Genomic DNA, 17,991 nt, shown 5'->3' with positions numbered 1-17,991 from the left:
GCGTGTGTCCAATATACTCTGTCCTCACTCCTGAGTATGGAATAAATGTACTATTTGTATTTGTGAATGTATTTTCTTTTTTATTTAACTATTCAGCTCTATCTCACTCTACCAGGTTACATAATATCTTATAAATGGCACAGCATTGCTTAACTGAAGTAGGTGTTAACCCTGCTGAGCTGGTCAAATTCCAACAGGGTAATTACATTCTGCCCACCAGCACTCCATCTGAGGTTTGGATATTGCATTCTTCCCTTCTGCTCCTAAGCTCTTGTGTAGTGGTACTGTGTATTGTATCAAAGGCTGACAGAGTTTGCTCCAAATGGGTCACATTATAGTGGTAGGTGAAATGATTCCTAGGTTGAGGGCCTGATTCTGTTCCTCGCATTAATACAGCTGGTTATGAAATTTTTGACTAAATGTTATTACTGGAAAATGCCACTACTGTTTCTGCTCAAAGTTTTCGTTTCAATGAATCTATTCAGATAAAACATCCATCAGAAGATTTGGCAGGCCTGGGGTAGAATTTCTGGTCGGAGAGGCACTCATCCCAGAATCACCAATAGCCTGATGATAAGGGCACTCACTGGAATGTGGGAGACCCAAGTTCAAGTCCCAGCTGTGAATCAGGCAAACCAATGTTGAAACCTCCATTTTTTCCTGCAAGGTCAAATTCTTGTTTTCTGGTCAGCCCTAGTTGTTACATCTGGAAGAAGTCTACTGTAGCCCATGCAGTGTGACTCCAGTTTAAACCAGTGTATACAAGAGGGGAATCTGGCTGAAAGTTTAGTTTTTGAAAGTTCTTCAGAATCTTTGGGTAAAAAGTGATAAACACAAATGTCACTTACTAAAAGGGGCCAGCGTCACAACAGCCATTCCGCCTTTGTCAGATTAGAAAACATGAACTGTTTTCTCTGAATAACCTCAAAACTGGGGCTTCAACAGCTTCATTGTCTTGATTCCTGGGAATAAAGCCTTGGGAGTGGGGAAATAAAGGGATAGGTCCTATTTCCTGTTATGAATTCCTATGCCACCGTTACAGTAACAACATTGGACCATGGTGGCAATTCCTCCATTCAGAAGCTGGGCCTTCATATGTGATTCGGCTGCTTTGTTATAGAATTACAGCTTGGAAAGTTCAATGCGCAAAGGCTTAAGGCAAAAGTGGTGAGAAGGGGAACTGGGTTTAGAAAACTGCTCCATTTATGGTTTAAATGTTCAATACTTAACAAGAGAAACTGCCCATCCCTTCTCTTCTCTCCACAGATTTAATTCGATGATTTATTTTAACAAAGAAAAGAGCATTGCCTTTGGCTGGCTCCATTCCCCACAACAACAGTAATGGGTGCAGGGAGATGAGACAAATCTAATTTCCCCCATGCTTATTTTTAATGGAGACATTTTAATATGGACAGAAAACAGCATGGGGGGAAAAGCTGACAAACATGAATGAATCCAGTATCAGAGGGGATGAGCCAGCTGGGTTTTATGCTAAACTTTATTTCATCTGCCTCTTCAAAGTGATAAAACGGTTGTATTGGGAGGACTGCTCTGTCTCAAGCAAGATGTGATGTAGATGGAGGGTGGGGCAGGGTTGCTATCCTAAAATACTTGAGCAATGCGGTATGGCAGGAAGGGTTGACATGAATATCAGCAACTGGCTTGGGGTGAAATATGAGGAATGTGCCGGAAGTCCAAGCTGCATCAGCTATTCCACATGGGATGACATCAGACCTGATTATGCACTTGCATGTGGTATCTGAGATGGGATCTGGAGACAAAATTATACAGCTATAATTATTTGGATCATTGTTTGAGTTACATGTTTCTTAAAAGTTGGTGTTTTAAGATAACCCAAAACCCCTGCGCCTGGGGCCTGGGAAAGAGTTGGTTGTACTTGTTTCTGATTGAATCAAATAGTGTTGTTTTACTAGTGTAGTTGTTGCATGCTGATCTTGGTGAGGTCTGGCCCAGATGATTCTGGAATCGCTTCATTCCACCTCTTCTTCTTTTTCTCCTTCTCCTTCTTTTTCTGTTGTCTATCAATGCAGAAGATTGTAAACATTTTGAATTCCCTGTAGTTCAGTTGCTAGTGTTGGGGAAAAAATATGAAATAGCATCTTAACAAGACAGTGATGGTTGATACCACTTTAATGTCAGAGATAAGCCTGACCCAAGATTTGGAATCTCAGAGAGACATACATACCAAGTTCCTTCTAATCAAACTTTGGAGAAGTTTGGATCTGAATTTCATGGGCTGGGCCCATCTCAAAGGACCATACTGTAGCTGTGGGGGCATCTCCCCAACATATGAATATCACGCTACCATTCCGCAATGGTTGCAGATGTCATGATGCTTCTGGGTGGAAATCTCTGTGTTTTTTAGAATTATATCCGGCACAACCACAAAAGCAAGCTCTTACAAAATGCCCTTTAACCAAGCAACCCATTTGCTGGGTTCAGGTCTATTATTTACATTAGGGTTGTGTCTGGATGCCCCCAAGCACTAGAGTCCTTAGATCAAGGCACTGTATAAACTCATATTAGGAGGTTGTAAATCCTACAGGATAGGGAATATCTAAGTTAAAATGCAACAAGGGGCTGTTAAATAATTGGAGGGGAGGGGAGAGGGAAGATAACAGTGGGGACAACAAAACCACCAATTAGAATAGTCCATTGCACACACAGTTTGTCACCTGTGGAGAGAAGGAAGGAACCCCCTGTGACAGACATTAGTCTTGTGGCACCTTAGAGACTAACAAATTTATGTGAGCATAAGCTTTCGTGAGCTACAGCTCACTTCATTGGATGCATTCAGCCACAAGTACTCCTTTTCTTTTTGCGAATACAGACTAACACGGCTGCTACTCTGAAACCAGACATTAGTTTGTCATTTAATATACTGCTGGAAGGTGCTTGGATACTATGGGGATGAGGCTGCTATGCAAATCCCCCCAGAACAGTGATATGAAACATGTGATTAAATAAACCTCTTAATATATCGGCACTCCCCACCCATCTAGTCATTATGGGCTGGCAATTTATCAGACTTCACTTTGGTCATGGGTCTTGTGGAGGGATTTGAAAGAGGACAAGCTGAGGGGCAGGGGAGAAAGCACCGAGGTGCTTATGGGAGGAGACAAACAGGCTATGGAGGCTTGCATTGTTAGCGAGAGTGGTGTAATCAGTAGAAGAGTAGGTAGGGAGGGGTAAAGTTATGAGCCTTGAAGGTGAGGTCAAGAATCCTATATTCAATACAGTGAAGAAGGGAGAGTTGGCGGAGATCACAGAGGTCAGGCTTACGTACGTTCACTAACAGTCCCCTATATTCCAAGGTGAAAGTGAATTACCCAGTAAGAAGGGCACCATAATCAAACCCTCAGTCTCCAGATGACACCTCAGCTGATTTAAAGCCCAGCATAGCTTGGGACCTCAGTATAAAGAATGGAATAAACCAGTGTGGCAAAAGAATGTGGCCCCCGCAGTTGTCTGAATGGCAGGCTCTGCATAACCACTTTTGTTGCTCTAGCACAAGGTAACAGGGCAACATAAAGCTTCTCTGAATGGAGCTGGAGCCAAGAGCAGTGTTCAGGAGAGGTACTCTACTGAGCTACATGGCCAGTCAGCAGGACTCATTAGACCTGAGCTCGACTACTGCCCTCTCTGTGACACTGGATAGTCAATCTTTCAGCCTGTTTCCCCTCCCACACTTTGTCCAATCTATTTTAATTGTGTGCTGCTGGTAGGGACTGTCCTTGGGCAGATACAATGGGGCTCTGATTTCAGTTGGACCCTCTGTGTTAATAAATAAAATGTGGCATTATTAAGGGCTTGTTATTCCTCTAATCTTACCTCATCTCCAGAGACATCAAAGTCCTTGAATATCTTCTCAAGCTCTTTCTTCTTGATGTTAAAGAGGAACCTAGTGGCTTGGAACTCCCTAGGGCCAACTGTGTGTCCTCCATCCATATCCAGCAGCTCAAACACAGGCCTAGAGTGTTGATAAATGAACTGCTTTTCCAGGTCGTTCTGTTTCAGGACAGAAATGTTTAAGAACAAATAATGAGCGGAGATATCCTGTTTTAGAAAATACATATAATACCAAACACAGTTAAAGTCTAGATGGTAAAAGCTGGTAATCTTCCTAATTCCAGCTTGCAATACAAAGAGAAAAGAACTCAGTGCTTCCTTGACACACGCATGCTTAGCCCTATACATCCAGATTTGTTTGCCCCAGGGCTTCAGACCCTACTAGTGCTGCAAAATAATTCTGAGCTGGATGGCCATGGAAATGAACTGAGCACACTGAGTCTCCCACTTTCCTTCATGTAGCCAGCAAAGCCACAAGTTGCTCTTGAAATGACTAAGTACTCAGGCCCGCAGTACATCCATGTATGGTCTTTGCCTTCTTGGCAGTGCTTAATTTGTGCCAGGGCTGAGCCCTGGCACCTCTAGACTTGGCAATTCATAGCCCTGGCATCTCTGGGCTTGCCACATCAGTTATTCAAGTAAAAAAAAATTCCTTGAGTCCCGGCACCTAATTGCTTGAGCCCTGGCACCTCTTTCATTACAAATTAAGCACTGCCTCTTAGGACTCCCCAGGATGACACTGATAGCAGCCTGCCCCCAAAAAGGAGAAGCTTGGGCTACAGTATGACCCCCCAAAAAGCGGGGAGCTGTGTATAACTCTGGCTTGTGTTAACATTCATTTCCCCCTCAGACCCTTTAATTCTCACACCAGGCTACTGTTTTCTTTCTGAACAGGTCTGACTTCTAATAACAATCAATAAGAGAGAGAGTTGTAGTACGAAGATTGAAGAAGAATCGTGTGCTCTACTGCACAACAGGGAGAGGGTGGAAAATGCTGACCTGTGAAAATGGGATCCTGTTCTAGTCTTGCTATTTTGCAGAAAGCAGCAGGTGCCTGCAGCTCATTTTGTGAGCTGAGTTTTTGCTTATTTTCAGTGAGCTGCCTCAGAACATAAGAGCATTTAGACAGTTTCTAGCTTGTGGAAAGTTCCTCTGCCTTCTACTTATCACATTATAAGTGAAGATTAGACTCTCAGTTGGCTGATTCAATTTATGAAGGCACTGAATAATATCAGCTTCTCTGAAGACTCTGGCTGACACACCAACAGGGACACCAGGCTACCTGCCTCATGAGATATCAGGATGCACACCAGCATGTAGAACTCATCAAAGCCAATCTCCCCTGTGGCATTCCAGTCTAGCAAGTCAAACACCAGCATGATCTGCTTCTTCGTCAGGTCAGTCACATAATGGAGGAAGTGATAAAGTTGCAGGTCTGGAAAACAGGGGGTTGTTAGGCCTAACCTGCGCAAAGCTGTTAGTAATAATTAATAGGATTTATAATGCACACACTGCTCCAAGGTGCTCAGGTTACTGCACAGACAATTAAAATACAGTTACATGCGTCGAGAAATGTTCAGTAATAATAACGCACACATGGTGACATCCGTCAAGAGAGAGGGAGTGTGTCTGTGTGGATGCATGTGTGATTTTTTAAAATTTTTGTTTTGTTTCTGTTTGTTGTTCAGCTGCCCAAAAGTGACATTTTTCCTTTTTAGTGTTTGAACAAAACGCCCCAGAAATTTGCTTAAAAGTTGTAATTTTTCACTTGGAAAAAATGTATTTTGCATGCGCTGAATGCAAGATCTTTTCAGATGATTTTTCTTTACAGAATGGGCCAGGAAATGCCACATCTTCGAGGCAACTGCAGCAAACATTCAGTCACATGCTCACCTGAAATGTGAGGATGGAGCCCCTGCAAAGGAATCTCATCTGCCCATAGGAGGTACCAGGCCATGGCTGTGTGGTCTTCAGGGTTTTATTGAAAAGACCCAGCCACCTATTTTGTTTAGATTTATACTTTCCATTGTTTTTAATTATAGTCTTGGAAACTGTGAGATGCTGAGTGCCCTCAGCTGCCATTGACATCGGCCATATTTGAAGGCACTCAGCACCTCCCTGGATTGGCTCCAGCGTGTCTTTCCCTGCTGATTTTGGGCCAGAGGATATTATGAGGCCAGAATTCAGCCCTTTATATAGCAACCAACCCCACCAATCCTTTGACTCTTTTCTGGTTTTTTTCCTTGTACTTTGTCACGAGCGTGTGGTGATGGTTCCAGCACAGTGCAGGGAAATGAGGCTTGACACCACAATCAGGTTAGATCACTACCATGGCACGGACGGACGGGGGGGGTGGGGGGAACTCACATCACTCATTTCTTTGGTGGGTTCTGATCCTTTTGGTCTCTTTTAAAAGATGTTTAGACTCCATGTGATATTCTTCATCAGATTTAAATAAGACCTGAGCCCAAGGCATGAGACCTACATCCAAACGTTTGCCTTATTAAGGGATAAAAGGATTCAGTAGTCTGATTTATGTCCCTTAAACACACAGACTCATTATGTTTGGATATGAATCTGGATCAAAATGTCCACAGAGTTTTTGGGGGTCCCATTGCTCATTTTAACAGTCTTCAGGCAGGTCAAAAACTGGGATTAAACTCCCTGCAGATACTGCTTATTTTTTTTTAACTATTGAATAATTGTTTTAAACAATATTTAGCTTGACAGTGATGTTGTACAAGTGTAAGGTGCACCTAGGGGGCAGGGAAAAAACCAACTTTTGCAATCCACTTCAGTGCTCTGAATGAATTTGGCCCAAAGTGTTTCAGAATGAATATGAGTTTGCCACCCATCAGTCCCATCACCTGTGTGTATGATACCTCCTTTCACCTGAGCCTTCATCTGTGGTGTTTATTTAGATCAGTGATACTCAGACTGAGGCTTGAGAGCTGCAAGTGACTCTTTAATTTGTCTCCTGCAGCTCTTGGCAGGACATGATTTTCAAACACTGTGTGATTTAATTATTAACCAATTAGGCTGCTTTTACTATGATTAACAAATTGTAGTTGAAAAAATAATAATACTTGGTCAAAATAACCAAGAAATATTTCGAGAGAGAGAGAAATAAAACAATTAATTCCCACTCCTGTAGCTCTTTTGTGTTATGTTGATCGCTAATTTGGCTCCTGAACCACTGAGGTCTGAGTATCACTGATTTATACTGTAAGCTCTTTGGTGCAGAGACTATCTTTTATTGAGTGTTTGTACAGTGTCTAGCACACTGGTACCTTAGTCCTGATCAGGGCTTTTCAGTGTTACCAGAATGCTAATGATAAATAATAATGATGGTAATGATGCCACACAAGTTAATTTGAATTGCAGGACTGTCAGCTTTAAGAGGAACCAGGTAGAGAGAGAATAAAAAAGTTTACTTCTCAGGCAAGAGCTGAACACATTTCAGTTATTGCAATCATGCTAGTAGGTTGGGTATGAGGGCTGGGTATCATTTCATCATCTGATGTGTTACTAGTCAGGCCATATAACCTTTTAGAATGGATGGAAAGTGCTATATCAGTGGAGACACAGTGGTATATGCTATAACTGAAAGCCTTCTATCTGGAGCAATTCAAAAACTTTGCATTAACCAAGCCAGCAAGTCAATTAGCATTACAGCGTGCTGTATTTGTTGTAATAGCTGAGACACAGTTCTTATAGTGTCTCTGAAAATTATTTTGAACCCTAAAGAATTTTTAAACAGTTTTTAAACAAATCCAAAACAGTTTTTAAATGCTAAACTTTATCGTATCATATAATTCTTTTATATATAGTTAGATATAAACATTAATCTTAGTGATAGCAAATTCTAGGGCCTGTGGAAAGTACTTACTATTTAAAGTATTCTTTTTATGAACATCTAGGAGTTGGAAATATTCTGCAAGTGCTCTAGCATTTCTCACTGATAATAAACAGTATATTTTATCTAATACAGAAACTGCAGAAACATCCGGTTTCAGCCTCATCTTGGCAGTGACTATTCTGTTACCTATGAACATTCCAAGATTAGCTGAGGTGATGCCCACATCACAGCAAGAGAATATCCATCTCCAGAACCAGAACACAATCATGGAACCGCCTGATTGAATGTTTGGGTATTTTTTTTCGTTTTGTTTATTTTTGTTGGGTTTTTTGCCAGCATCATCAGATTGTGCCTCTAAGGCTGAACTCCCAGGCAGACAGGCTGGGTGGGTCGCTGTGAAGGTCTTGTTGCTATGCACAATCAGCCAGTTGGAACAGGACACTGAACAGAGCAGAGCTCTTGCAAGCACCTTAGGCATTGAGTGATCCACTGAACGTTGTGGAGCAAATGGCTCTCTACCACTGAGGAGTCAGGGTACACGTCCAAAATGAGCAGGAAGAATTATTCTTTTATCACATATTTTTAAAAAATGCATTCTAGAACATTAGAATCAGATTGAAACTCACATTTGCAAGGAAATGTAGATTTAAGGTCCCAATTCAGCAAGATATGTGTGAGTTCACTGAGTCTATTGTGATGTCAGTGAGACTACTCATATGCTAAAATTAGACATGTGCTTAAGCACCTTGCTGAATCAGGGCCCTAAAGCCTTGTCTACACTAGAAAGTTTTACTACTAAAACTAGGCTGGTGTAGTTAAAGACAGACACTGCCCCAGGGTACACCCAGTTATATCAGTATAACGGTGCTTTATACCTGTACAGCTATGCCTGTACGGGAAAGGGGATGGCTATACTACAGTAATGTATTGTTATACCAGTATAACTGCATCTATGCAAAGGGTTGTACTGGTATAATTCTATCAGTAAATAATCACACCCCTCACCGATCCTGTTTAAGAGCTTGATTCCTGAAAACACTTATTGCTGAGTGCTTACTACTGTGAGTAGTTCCACTGAAATAAATAGAACTACTCATGATAGTAAGATGCCTGACTACAGGATCAGGCCCACTCTCGTGAATCAAAGGCAGATTTCCAATGCTTTTTGAATATTTTTGTAGCCTACTTCTTATATTTATGTTAGTGTTTTAAAAAGATAATAAGAAAATAATTCCTGGATTGGTGACAGCAGATTTGCCAACATGGATTGAGGTTTGTGGGCTTCAGGAAAGAAGTGAGTTTGGGGATGTGAATATGTCTGTATCTATCTTATTTTATATTTAGATTGTAAAGCCTTTGGAGTAACTATTTGTTCTATGTTTGTACACAGGGGTCCTGGTCGAGGGCTGAGGCTCTTGGTTACTACCGCAATATGAATAATAATTAATTGGTAGGTACATGGCATATTGGGAAGAAATGCAGATTAACTGATATATAACTCTGAAAACAATTGGCCTAATTCTCTTCTCACTCCAATATTGCCAAACTCAAACATTGTATCAGCCCTCCAAAATCATGAGAATAGCTGAAAAATAATGAGCTGTTAAAACCAAATCAATGTTGGGTTATTTTCATTTGCCTTCTTCTTTCACAGGTATACTTCAGTCACATTTGCAAGGTTTCCTCCACAACCCCAAGGGCTAGAAACTTATTTTTTCTTAAATGAAACTGAAATCCTCACATGAGCACTTATTTCCAGCAGCTGGATCTTATATAAAACACCAAACATCATGAGGTTCAAGATAAAATCACAACAGTTGGCTACATCAGTGTAAATCCAGAATCACAGCAATGAACTCAGTGTGAGAGGAGATTCAGACTCAATATTCTAGGAAGGAACCATTTCAACGAACAAGTAAAAAACAGAGAGTCACGGTGGGTGAGGTAATATCTTTTATTGGACCAGTTTCTTTTGGTGAGAGAGACAAGCTTTCGACCTTCTCTCTCACCAGCAGAAGTTGGGCCAATAAAAGATATTACCTCACCCACCTTGTTCCTCTAATATCCTGGGACTGACATGGCTACAACAACACCGCATAAAGTAAAAAGCTGATCAGTCAAGCAAGACCAGTTGGTCTCAGACCTAGACATAAGGCTGCAATATCAAATAATTCCTCTAGATGTCCCCATTTTATTCCAATTTTAAATGTGCTGTAATCATTTAAAGTATGTGGAGAACTATTATGACTTTAAACAATTTGGGTCCCACTCTGTCTATCCATATTTACAGATGCTTATATCTTTAAAAAAAAACAAACACCCAGAAGTTAAATATTTAGTGGCTATATTTAAGAGCTGAACTTGGGGAAGGAGAAGTGATTTTCTTCTGTTAAGATAGTTTTAGACACATTTTTTACACTCAGATGATTCAAAACGTCTTTATTTTACAATTTCCATCCTGTCCTTTGATCCTATATAAGCACTTATGCAAATGAGTAACCCCATTGTGTTCAGTTGGTCTGGTAACCTATGTAAAGTTACTCACCTGCATAAGTGCTGACAGAATTGAACCCTTGATAGGTAGCCATGAATTAGGATAGGAAGCTGTGACTTGTTTGAAATCTTTTTTTTAAACTACATTTTATTTTATTTTTACGTAGTATGAAGCACAGGTGATCATGGTTTTCCTCCACATTCTCTCTTCAGAAGTTTATGTTTTAGATATATATTTCTTCTCATCCCAAGACATCTTTACAGGGAGCAGTACAGTGTCACCATTCGTTCCTGTCCATGGCTTGGTCCTCCTTTAAGCCCAGCCTGGTCATATCCCTGTACACAATGTCCTGACATCTAGTTGGGGGTTCGCCTCTTGGCCTGACTGACCTTGGTTGAATTTGCATTATTTTCTTGGTCATTCTATCATCTGTTTGTTTTCTACAATGTCACCACCACTGTAATCTTTTTGATTGCAGCCAATCCTGTACACTGATTTAACTTCCTACTCTCCTTCTAATTTTATTTGTCTTAAAATCATTTCACTTTACTGTTGCCATCTTCCAAAGAACTCTCTACTACCTCCAGCCTTCTGATGTCTGCTTAATTTAATGCAGCTCTGACCAGTCTTGTAGAGTTATACTGTTAGGACACTGGTTTAATCAATTTTCACTTTGTTAGCAAACAATGTTTTTATGAGTCCATAATTTCATCAGTTTTGTGCAGCATTTGTTGCTAAGGCACACCTCCTTTTAACCATTGGCACTGTTCAAGCTTCCTAGGTACACATCAAATTTTACTTTTTCTATGACTTCACCTCTGTTGCATGTCAACACTATATCTATTGTCCCTTTTCCAAGATGCAACAGCTTTGTCTTCTTGGCATTTATTATAAGTCCAAATCAACTGCACCAATTTTCCAAGGCAGTGAGGAGTATCATCTGTCCACGTTGAATCAAATGCCTTTGTGAAGTCAATGAAAATAGTAAACATCTTTAACCCCCATTCTCATTTTTTCCCCCATCAACTATCGGAGCATGAATATCTGATCAAAGCAACTTAAGCCCAGTGTGAAACCACACTGTTCCTCACCTACTATTTCCTCTAAAACTGGTCTTAATCTGTTGACAATTACTTTCATCATGATTTCCCAGTACTGATAATACGCGTATACCGCTATAATTATTCAGATCAGTAGGATACCCTTTCTTTGGGATTAGTACAACTATTCCTTTTAGTCAGTCATAGAGTACCTCCTCTTGCTCCCATATCTTCTTATATATTTTTCATAATGATTTGATAGCGATTCTCCTGCTGGCTTGTAGCAGCTCAGCTCTTATATTGTCTGTTTCTGTAGCTTTCCCATTTCTTAATTGCTTCACTGCTCTTTCTACTTTTTCTTCTGAAGGAGGTTCAGTGCTGATATCCATTCTGTCTTGCAATCTGCACTGTTTGTCTAGCATGTCGAGAATGCTTGCATCTTGATGAACTACAGCAGGGGTTCTCAAACTGGGGGTCGGGACCCCTCAGAGGGTAAGGAGGTTATTACATGGGGGGTCATGGGCTGTCAGCCTCCACCCCAAGCCCCACTTTGCCTCCAGCATTTATAATAGTGTTAAATATGTAAAAAAGTGTTTTTAATTTAAAAGGGGGGGTTGCACACAGAGGCTTGCCACTCTGAAAGGGGTTACTAATACAGAAGTTTCAGAACCACTGAATTACAGTGTTCAGCACTTTGTCAGAATGCTCCTTCCATACTTGCAGCACCTTTTCAGCATTTGTGGTCAGTTCACCAGTAGTCTTTCCTACCACTTGCATCATTATCATTGGCCTGATTGTGTTTCCATACAACTTAACCTTTTAGTGTATCATTTTCATATCTTGTTTTCTTCGTGCCTCCTTTAGTTGTGGAACCTCTTCTTTCCAGAACTTTTGCTTGTCCAATTGTTGTGATTTCTTCATCACTTTGGTAATACTTTCACTTCTTCCACTTTCCCAGTAGTCTTGACTTGTTCACACTTTTCCTGTAATGTTCTTGTTTCATTGCTTGTCCAGATTTTCCTTGTTTGCTTATGCCTTCCAATAACTTCCTCTGCTTTATTTTATATTGCTTCCTTGAATATTTCCCATCCAGTCTGGAGTGCAATTTCTTCATCATTGCAAATGAATGGTTTGAAATAACCTCCAAGCCTCACCTTGTATGTCTTCCTCCCAGAGCTATCCCTTAACATATCAAGATCAAATTGGGCTCCAGCTGCACCCATCTTTTTCTTGGATTTTAATTTCATATTAATCTTTCCCATTAGCATTTCATGATAACTGCCACACTTGATATTTGTATAGACTCAATTATCCAGAACTGACCTTCTTTGCCTTTTACTGACAATAATGTGGTCAATCTGGTTTTTGATATGACCATCTAGTGAATTCCATGCAAACTTGTGCATATCTTTGTGAGGAAACCAAACACTGCCAATAATCAGATTATGCATCTCACAGTAAATTCTTAATCTTTACCCATTATTGTATGCCATCTCAATGCCATATGGTCCAATGCTATTCATTTGCTCACCATGTCCATTACCAACATTTGCATTCATATCTCCCATTATCAAAATCATATTATGATCTACAGTGTTACCCAACCATGGATAAAATTAATCTTTCTCTTCCTCTTCTGCTACTTCTGAAAAGGCCCCTGCATAACAGCAGTTCACAGTAATGCGTAATCTATAGCAACCTTGCTATGACAATCTACTCAGACACAAGTTTCCAGCTAGCTGTTCATTGAAGTAACTGTTCTCTTGTCCACTGCTATAGAACTCCATCTCTATGCTTCACTTGTCCACTTGAATGTCTGCAATAAAGGAAAGTATAATTTCCAACTGTGACCACTCCTGTCCCCAGCCAATCTGTCTCTTGTATGGCAGCAAAGGAAACTTGTAGCTCTTAACTCCCCTGCTATTAGCTCAGTCTGGCCTGGAATGAATGGAACTCTAACGTTCCAGCTTGCAATACGTGTAATATGTTGTTGGAAATCCAAGTCCATTTCCATTTGCTAGGCCTGTGTCAAAATCCATGTCAGTTTAGCTTGCTGTACTGTTTCTATAACAAGTAAATTTTGGCTGTAATGGCTTTTTAGGCCAGTCCACCCTAACCTCCTTCCGGGAATACCTGCTAGCCTGCTAGGAACAGGTATCAGTGATTCCACCCTGGTCCACTTGCCTTCCAAGGCTAATGAGCTTAAACTGCTTGGATCTGAAAGCACAGTTTTCCTTTTCCTAGATAGACTTGCCCTGTGTGTGCCCCAGTCTGAAATCAGAGTTTCCATTCTCCTACATACAGTTTTTTCCTCCTGTAATATTTGGTGTGACCCTTCTGGGTTTCTGCAAGACAGGCAACCCCATGCACCAGTCCAGAGCTCCATGGTTTACGGACTGCTTCTGCCTTTGTAACTACTACCGAAAAGCAATTCTTCAAATCATCATTTCAATGGCAAAGTCTGGTTTGAAGACAGAGTGAGAACTACACTTCCCAGTGCTCCCCGCGAAGGGGGCGGGGCGAGAAGAATGTAAAGTATCTAGCGGGCTTGGGGCGGGGACAATAGAACACTGTGTATCCAATGGGCAGGGGCAGGCGGCAGCGAAGCTCCGGCAGGTGGACCGGTCTTGGCTCCATGTGCTCCGGTTGAGGCTGCGCCGCCTTCCCCGCTCTGTGTATTAGTCCCGAGGGAAGCTTCGCCGCGCACCGGGCGGGCAGCAGCTCCAGCTGCTCTGAGCGCCGCGGGCAGTCTCCGGCCGCCGCTTCCCCTTTGGGAACTCTGTGCCCGGCAGCTCCACGCCCCTGTCCTCGCAGCGGCTGCTTGCTGTCCCGCCCTGCTTCCCCGCAGGCAGAGCAGCAGGGCGTATCTGCCGGGCGCTGCGATCCGGCTGACCCGGGGCACGGCACCTTCCTAGGCCGGGCAGCGGCTCGCCCGTCTGGTGCGGGGATACTGGATCTGGGGGCTGGGCTGTGAAGTGCCTCAGTCCTGCGACTCTCCGGTGCGCTCTTCGCCCCATCTCCCGAGGCGACCTCTGCTCTGCCGGCCCCAGCGCTCTCCTGTGTCCCCGGGGGGCGGGCACTGACCGGCTCAGGTTCTCCCCGGAGTCCCCTTCTGCCTGTTGTATGGTCGAGAGACCCCAGCCCCTGGCAGCACCATGGCTTTTGCCAACTTCCGCCGCATCCTGCGCCTCTCCACCTTCGAGAAGAGGCGATCCAAGGAGTACGAGCACGTCCGCCGGGACCTGGACCCCAACGAGGTGTGGGAGATCGTCGGGGAGCTGGGGGACGGTGCCTTCGGCAAAGTGTACAAGGTGGGTGCGGGGGCAATGCTGGGGGTGCCCTTGGGGGAACGTGCATAGACCCCCGGTGTGTATGTGGCGGGGCTGGCCGGGGGGGGGGACTGAGACCCCAGGCACGTGGGTGCGTGGGTGGGTGCTCTGGCCTGGGTGCGGCTGTAGCGTGGCAGCGTGGGGAAAGGTTGCAGCCGTACCGGTGCAGGGCAGCCCGGAGGACACGGGCGAAGCAGCGAAGAGGACGGGCGGGGAGGGGGCTCAGGCCATGGCCAGGGGGCTCCATTTCCCCGCCTCGCTCTTCGGAGTCTCCGCGTAAAGCTGTGGCCCTCGGGCAGGGCTGAGACGCTCCGGCACTATGATGAAAAGGCCCCTTGGCCGTGTTTCCAGTTCATTCTCCAGGGTCCTTTGACTGGCGTCTCACAGCCACTAGCCATTGAGTGCAGGTGCCCGGAGGTCTGTGTGTGCAGCGTGGGGAAGCTGTGGGAAGACGCACGCACCCTTTGGAGGCTGCCGGGGGCGGTGGTATTTGCACAGAACCTGGAGCGGAGGAACTTTTGGACCGAGAATCTACATAAGTAGAAATAACAATATGTCAATTGTGCCGATTTATTTTTTTAGCATTGTATCTACCACTTCCTCCTTCTGTTCTTCCCCAAACCCTCTCCTAGTCCAGCATAAAGAAAAGGAGGACTTGTGGCACCTTAGAGACTAACAAATTTATTAGAGCATAAGCTTTCGTGAGCTACAGCTCACTTCATCGGATGCATTTGGTGGAAAAAAAAGCTTTTCTTTTTGCGAATACAAACTAACACGGCTGCTACTCTGAAACTAGTCTAGCATGTGTCAGCTGAGATAAAGTTGTGTCCTAGTAGATGTCGCAGGTGGTGACCAGGGCACCTCCAGAGGCTATCCCAGAGCTCAGCAACACACCGCAAATCACCTTCTGCACTTTCCTTTTCTATCAAATCTTAGCAGCATTGTGGGCTGAAAGATCTCCTGTCTTTGTGCCCTGTTGTCCAGGGCTTGTTCAGTTTTTCTCCTGACTTGTTAAACAAATCTAGAGCTGTCTTCAGCATTGCAGGAAAAATCCTTTTGGGAGCCTGAATCAGCTTTGCAGATCCCATTAGCTACTGTGACTAGAAACTGATGAGAAGCTAGGTACTTTGCATGAGGGGGTGGGAGAGAAGAAAGCATCCCTGTGGTAGGTGCAAGGAGAGGTGAGATGCTGTTTTCTGAGTGGTTTCAGAGTAGCAGCCGTGTTAGTCTGTATTCGCAAAAAGAAAAGGAGTACATGTACATTGGCCAAACTGGACAGTTTCTACGTAAAAGAATGAATGGACACAAATCAGACATCAAGAATTATAACATTCAAAAACCAGTTGGAGAACACTTCAATCTCTCTGGTCACTCGATCACAGACCTAAGAGTGGCTATCCTTCAACAAAAAAGCTTCAAAAACAGACTCCAACGAGAGACTGCTGAATTGGAATTAATTTGCAAACTGGATACAATTAACTTAGGCTTGAATAGAGACTGGGAATTGGTGAGTCATTACACAAAGTAAAACTATTTCCCCATGGTATTTCTCCCCCCCACCTCACCCCCCACTGTTCCTCTGATATTCTTGTTAACTGCTGGAATTAGCCTACCTTGCTTGTCACCATGAAAGGTTTTCCTCCTTTCCCCCCCCTGCTGCTGGTGATGGCTTATCTTAAGTGATCACTCTCCTTACAGTGTGTATGATAAACCCATTGTTTCATGTTCTCTGTGTGTGTATATAAATCTCTCCTCTGTTTTTTCCACCAAATGCATCCGATGAAGTGAGCTGTAGCTCACGAAAGCTTATGCTCTAATAAATTTGTTAGTCTCTAAGGTGCCACAAGTACTCCTTTTTCTTTTTGTTTTCTGAGTGATACTTTAATAGCTCTGCTGGGTGTTCCTTTCCCAGTCTCTAGGTAATATGAATGAAGAGATCTTCCTTAGAAGTCGGCACTCAGAAGGCAGCATGCAAGTTTTGTATGCTTCCAGTGGTAAAAATATTCACATCACTGTGGTTCTTGCAAGCAGGAAACGGTGAGAATCTCTTGGAATTTGCAAAGGAGACATGCCCGTTGACAGCAGGGACAGATGCAGTGCTATGAGTGCTTAACCTGTATGTTATTGGACTGTGCTTTCAAAGGCCAGGTACTTTGTTGTACTTTCTATTGCATGACAAACAGCAGACTTGTGCGATGCTGACTACCAGACAAACAAGCCTGTACAGTGGGGATGGACACTTCAGACAGTTAGAGACTTGTTGCTAGATGGTGAAGAGGGTTGATGTTCCAGGCGTATTAGAAGACCTGGCTTCAAAGGGTGTTTAGGAGTCGGAAAAGATGAATTTAGGGGTCTTGAATCTACTCATGGTCATCAGTTTACATTGCAAAGTTGCCAAAGAATTTGATGGATAAGTAAATACTGCTGAAGAACGGGTCAAAACCCACATATGTGAAGGAAGCAGGTGGGCTGCAGATCAGGACTGAGGTGCTTTGCCAGAGCCCCTGGGAACGATTACTTGTCTGTCTCCTGTTGCTAGAAAACCCTCATTTTCTTAAGTATTAATAATAATCCAATAGTGCACAACTTTTGCTGAAAGTGGCACCATCTTAACAATTACTCTTCTCAGAAATCTTTACCCTGCTATTACCAAGAGCACCTGAGGTTAGAAAGAGAGTAGAATATTTTTCTCTGGTTTCATCCTGCTTTGTGTATTGGAAGGCACTTTGTCAATATTCGCTTTAACTCTTTTCCTTGTATAATCATTTGCCCCGTTTGTGTGTGTGTCTTTCAGACAAAGACAGGGGAAAGAATGCCTTCAAAAGAGTAAAAATATGATTGTGGGGAGAACAACAACAAATTGGAACAGGGTCTCTAAGAAGCTGAAAAGTGGCAGGGGAGGACAAGGGGTGAGAAGCCCCTCTGTCAGTTGTTGTTACTTATAACACCAGAGATAACTATAGTGTGAATACTGCATTGTCAGCTGGAAATGTGACCTTTCAAACACACTTTGCTATTGACCTGATCCAAAATCCACTGACATCAGTGGGAGCCTTTCTGTTGTTTGGATTAGGCCCTGTAAAAGCAGGCCTGTAGCTACAGGAAGCCTTCATTAGCTGGGAATGCTATTCAGTTTTTATTAAGGGGTCTTTGCAGCCTCCAATACCTCTAGATTTGGAGACCTATAAATACAAAGGATAATTGTAGGATTTTAAAACCACAGCCCTTTTCCAAAGGAAATGATTACAAGAGAGAGAAGTTTGATGGTGATCATGGATTATTCACGCTCTTCACTAAGCTGACTAAGACAAGTCTTATAAAACTTACAGCCATAGCTCCATTGACTTTTAGTTTTCTGGAGTGGAGCTAGTTGCTTCAACTTCAGGCAGCTGAACTGGC

The 17,991-nt window shown here is 43.0% G+C and overlaps 2 protein-coding genes and 1 long non-coding RNA gene across 3 annotated transcripts in view; 2 read left to right on the top strand and 1 right to left on the bottom strand.

Moving 5' to 3' along the window:
- Positions 1-1,387: 1,387 nt before the first annotated feature.
- On the bottom strand, positions 1,388-8,207 carry EFCAB9 (EF-hand calcium binding domain 9). Its single transcript, XM_038412807.2, has 4 exons — positions 7,760-8,207; positions 5,157-5,305; positions 3,853-4,029; positions 1,388-2,089 (listed from the first exon to the last, which is right to left on the bottom strand). Exons 1-4 carry the CDS (start codon positions 8,205-8,207, stop codon positions 1,931-1,933), a joined length of 933 nt encoding a protein of 310 aa, XP_038268735.2. The 3' UTR covers positions 1,388-1,930.
- Positions 5,711-7,950, top strand: LOC122455607. Its single transcript, XR_006273921.1, has 3 exons — positions 5,711-5,815; positions 6,131-6,253; positions 7,862-7,950. It is a non-coding gene; the product is annotated as an uncharacterized LOC122455607 (long non-coding RNA).
- Positions 8,208-13,774: 5,567 nt separating the features above from the next.
- STK10 (serine/threonine kinase 10) overlaps positions 13,775-17,991 on the top strand; it is a 75,928-nt gene continuing 71,711 nt past the window's right edge. The window contains exon 1 of the mRNA XM_038413315.2: positions 13,775-14,574. Coding sequence (XP_038269243.1) covers positions 14,419-14,574 — 156 coding nt within the window. The 5' untranslated portion in view covers positions 13,775-14,418. The remainder of the gene's footprint in view (positions 14,575-17,991) is intronic.

The sequence above is a fragment of the Dermochelys coriacea genome, chromosome 8 (genome assembly GCF_009764565.3).
Source record: "Dermochelys coriacea isolate rDerCor1 chromosome 8, rDerCor1.pri.v4, whole genome shotgun sequence".
NCBI classification, from domain to species: domain Eukaryota; kingdom Metazoa; phylum Chordata; order Testudines; family Dermochelyidae; genus Dermochelys; species Dermochelys coriacea.
Note: the sequence above shows the minus strand (reverse complement) of the source record. Positions and strands in the feature narration are given on the sequence as shown.